The 3,682-nt window shown below is 43.4% G+C and overlaps 1 protein-coding gene across 1 annotated transcript; it reads left to right on the top strand.

The window, feature by feature from the left end:
- Positions 1–220: 220 nt before the first annotated feature.
- On the top strand, positions 221–2,252 carry dio3b (iodothyronine deiodinase 3b). Its single transcript, XM_085381785.1, has one exon. The coding sequence runs from the start codon at positions 282–284 to the stop codon at positions 1,086–1,088; it is 807 nt and encodes a 268-aa protein (XP_085237911.1). The 5' UTR covers positions 221–281; the 3' UTR covers positions 1,089–2,252.
- The last annotated feature ends 1,430 nt before the right edge of the window (positions 2,253–3,682 follow it).

The following is a 3,682-nucleotide window of genomic DNA, read 5'->3' as shown; positions in this document are numbered from 1 at the left end:
CATTCAACCTCTCAATATATCTTCCTCTCGCGCTTCCCATGTCTTTGTGGATCTTTGAAGCCCAGAGTTGACGGGAGGTAATCCCCACCATGTGAGTGGGCGGTGCGGGTACCGGAGGCGTGTCCCCCCCCCCCCCCCCCCCCCCCTCCTCATTATTCAAACGCTGTACCTATAAAAAGAGTGCCTGCGTGCGTCAGATAGTTTTCTCCAATGGGTAAAGGTGACTAAATACCAGTTGTCTCGTTTGCCGGCACAGTCTCATCCTATCAGCTGGGGGAGAGATGATGGACGACTCCGGCGGTGTCCAAATGGCGAAGGCGCTGAAGCATGCAGCCCTCTGCCTGATGCTGCTGCCCCGGTTCCTTCTGGCCGCAGTTATGCTGTGGCTCCTGGATTTCTTGTGCATTAGGAAACAAGTGCTGCTGAAAATGGGAGAGAGGCAGGAGAGCCCTGACGACCCGCCGGTGTGCGTCTCTGACTCTAACAAGATGTTCACCTTGGAGTCCCTGAGGGCCGTGTGGCATGGTCAGAAATTGGACTTTCTCAAATCTGCGCACCTTGGGCGCCCTGCGCCCAACACCGAGGTGGTGCTCGTCCAGGAGCGGAAGCAGGTGCGAATCCTGGACTGCGTGAAAGGGAAGAGACCGCTCATTCTTAACTTTGGCAGCTGCTCCTGACCGCCATTCATGACGCGTCTGACGGCGTTTCAGCGCGTCGTGAGTCAGTACGCAGACATTGCGGACTTTTTAGTTGTATATATCGAAGAGGCGCATCCCTCGGACGGCTGGGTGAGCTCGGACGCGCCGTATCAGATCCCCAAGCATCGCTGTTTGGAGGACAGACTGAGAGCCGCTCAGCTGATGCTCACTGAGGTGCCGGAGACCAACGTGGTGGTGGATAATATGGACAACTCATGTAACGCCGCGTATGGAGCCTACTTTGAGAGACTTTACATCGTGAGCGATGAAAAAGTGGTGTACCAGGGGGGCAGGGGTCCAGAGGGATACCGGATTTCCGAGCTTAGAAACTGGCTGGAACAATACAGGAACGATCTGCTGAATTCCCAAACAGCGATACTCCATGTGTAGATGCTGAACTGCCCGCTGCTCTGCCCACTCTGCTTAATAAGTATCCAACCCACAGTGCAAAATATCCAGATACTGCTATCAGATGTTCACCCATGGCACATTGTTGTTTTTCTTGCAAAAAACATGAAGAATTTTTTTTCAGGACTCTTTGTCAAAATAGCCTAAAGTCATGTTGAAGCATAGACCGTAGGCTGTAATTTTGTGCTTGTCTCGACTTTCATTGATTGCGCATAGCGATTCTCTTTATTTCTTCTTTTTGTATGAAAAAGTCTCAATTGGATTCAATTGGTAATCACTCTATTTTTCTAGTGTGTGTGTGTGTGTGTGTGTGCGCGCGCGCGCGCGCTAATATCGCCTTCTGGTGTCTCTGTGAAGTTCGGTTTTTAAAAGGCTCATCCAGAAAACCGACACTGATGTTTCCGACACTGGTAGCGGGTCCATATTAGCGGGACGCCTCACTCGGTGACCGACTGCCTAACGGTGTAACGTTGAAGCAATTGTAACTGAACAAATGTTTTTAATAAATGTCAGATTACACACTGATGACGCACTTTTGAGTGTTGAAAACGCCTTAAAGCTCTTCCTTTGGTCATCCTGGTGCATCCATTTTTATTTTACTGCTTCTGTTTACTTCTAAAAAGAGAGACAGAGAGAAAGGAAAGAAAGGAAAAAGTAAGTCGTCACATTTTCTTGCTGTGTAGTTTTAAAGAACAGATTTAGAACTGAGCTTCATATGATTGCTTATCTCTCTGTTATGACGTTGTTTATTCTCTTTTAATTTGGTACATAATCTGTCCTTGTGGCTAATCTGTAAACCATTCACCAGTTCAAGAAAGGAACTTTTTGTGTGTCAGTGAGAGGGAAAAGGAGGAAACAAAAGGCTACTCAGTTTTATTTAGACAGTTCAAAAGAAGAGGCCTGTTTCATGTTGTGTAAGACGGTTAATGAGAAATGACAGTGAAGAGAAACTGATATGATGATCAAGCAATGAGGAAAAGATTAAAAAAAAAAAGCAAACAAAAAACCCCAAACAAATCTGAATTTAACCGAATTTGTCTAATATTACACATTAATGGAAGTCATGAACATAAATTATTCTCTTTGTTGAATTCATGTAATCTGCATTTTGGCAGAAAAAATCGCTCATCAGAGATTGTCTTGACTTCACCAGATCAACTAATGCACAGAAAAGCAAACTTTATACTCTCAATATGGAAGCTGCATATTAAAATTTTTTTTAAAAAAAATGGAATATTAGTTATTCTAAAGAAACTGAGATAGCTAAGATGCATCTTTAGTTCTTAATAAGTCTCCCCCATATACATTTACACACTGCCACATAATCAGGATTAGGGAGTGCTGTGTAATACTGTAGGTCAGTTGTGGCTAATGTTACTTCTCTGTAGTTTTAATGTATTCAGGTTGATTCTCATGTATGTGCTATACAATGTTGTATGTCCTTAGGCATTAATGTAGTGTACAGCAGCAGGGGAACTGATGTGTCCTTGCTTTCGCTTCAGTGCTAAATGTGGGGAACAAAGTCAGTGTTCGTTTAAACTTCCCCTTTCTGATTCATTCCAGGTCTTTCAGGAAAAACAGAGGGGGAAAAAAAGGTCGGTCAATTAGAAATGTCTGACCACAGAGCTTTTTAAAAACGTCACTGGTCACCTGAGAGAGATTCACGAGTCAAAACTACCAAACGGGCCGTCACTGTCGAGCACTGACTCTAGCATTCAGTTTGTTTGTTTTTTAAAATGACATTTTCATTAGTGTCCCAGTCCTCTTTTTTTTCTTTTGGGTTCTGAATATAATGCAAACAACATGATCAGACAAGACTTAAAAAAAAACAAAAAACCACTGATCTCTTGTTGAATTACTTGCTTGGCTACCGTGTGCCATACAGATATTAGTTTCATCTTATCTGGCAAACTGACTAATGAATAGAGAGGCAAGCAGACTGCTTAAGGGCCCATTAGACCGAGGGTTCAAACACCGATGACACATCTTTCAGTTTTATCAGATCACACCACTGTTTGCGTCAGACGACTCGGTCTTCCAGGGAATCTTATTTCTATGGGACCAAGTGATGCTCAGTGACAGTCAGAGGATGATCTCGGTTTAAGTGGTCTCTCGAAACATACAGAGATCCGTGTGCATAACACTGAGGTATTAAGTGCATAATGGATGCAGACCATTTCAATCCCTGTTAGTATAACAGGCTTACAGAGTCTGTGTGTGACCAACATGGTCTAAGCTGATTCCCTCCTTGCTGATAGGAGGCTTTTTTTTTTTAGCTCATTTTTAATCACAGTGGTGAAAAATGAAACTGGTTCTTAGTTGTGCTAAATATTCAATGACTAGAAGACAACAGAATGTGTGTTTAGCAGGAAGCTTGAGAAATAGTTATTCTCCTTGTAAGCAGTAGTGCACTGACTGTATTTTAACAGTAATACGTGAGTCACACAGTGTGACTTGCATGTGTTTGCTTCCTTCAGACTGTGGTTTGTGGCGCTTTGCCTTTCAGAAAGCTCATCCTGCTTTTGGAAAAAATGAACCACGAATAATTCATTTTCACCATAAGTATTCATTCATAA

This window comes from Rhamphochromis longiceps, linkage group LG15 (assembly GCF_057381845.1).
Source record: "Rhamphochromis longiceps isolate RC_006_pf linkage group LG15, R_longiceps_female_GT1.1, whole genome shotgun sequence".
NCBI classification, from domain to species: domain Eukaryota; kingdom Metazoa; phylum Chordata; class Actinopteri; order Cichliformes; family Cichlidae; genus Rhamphochromis; species Rhamphochromis longiceps.
The sequence above is the reverse complement of the archived record's forward strand: the minus strand, read 5'-3'. Positions and strand labels throughout refer to the sequence as shown.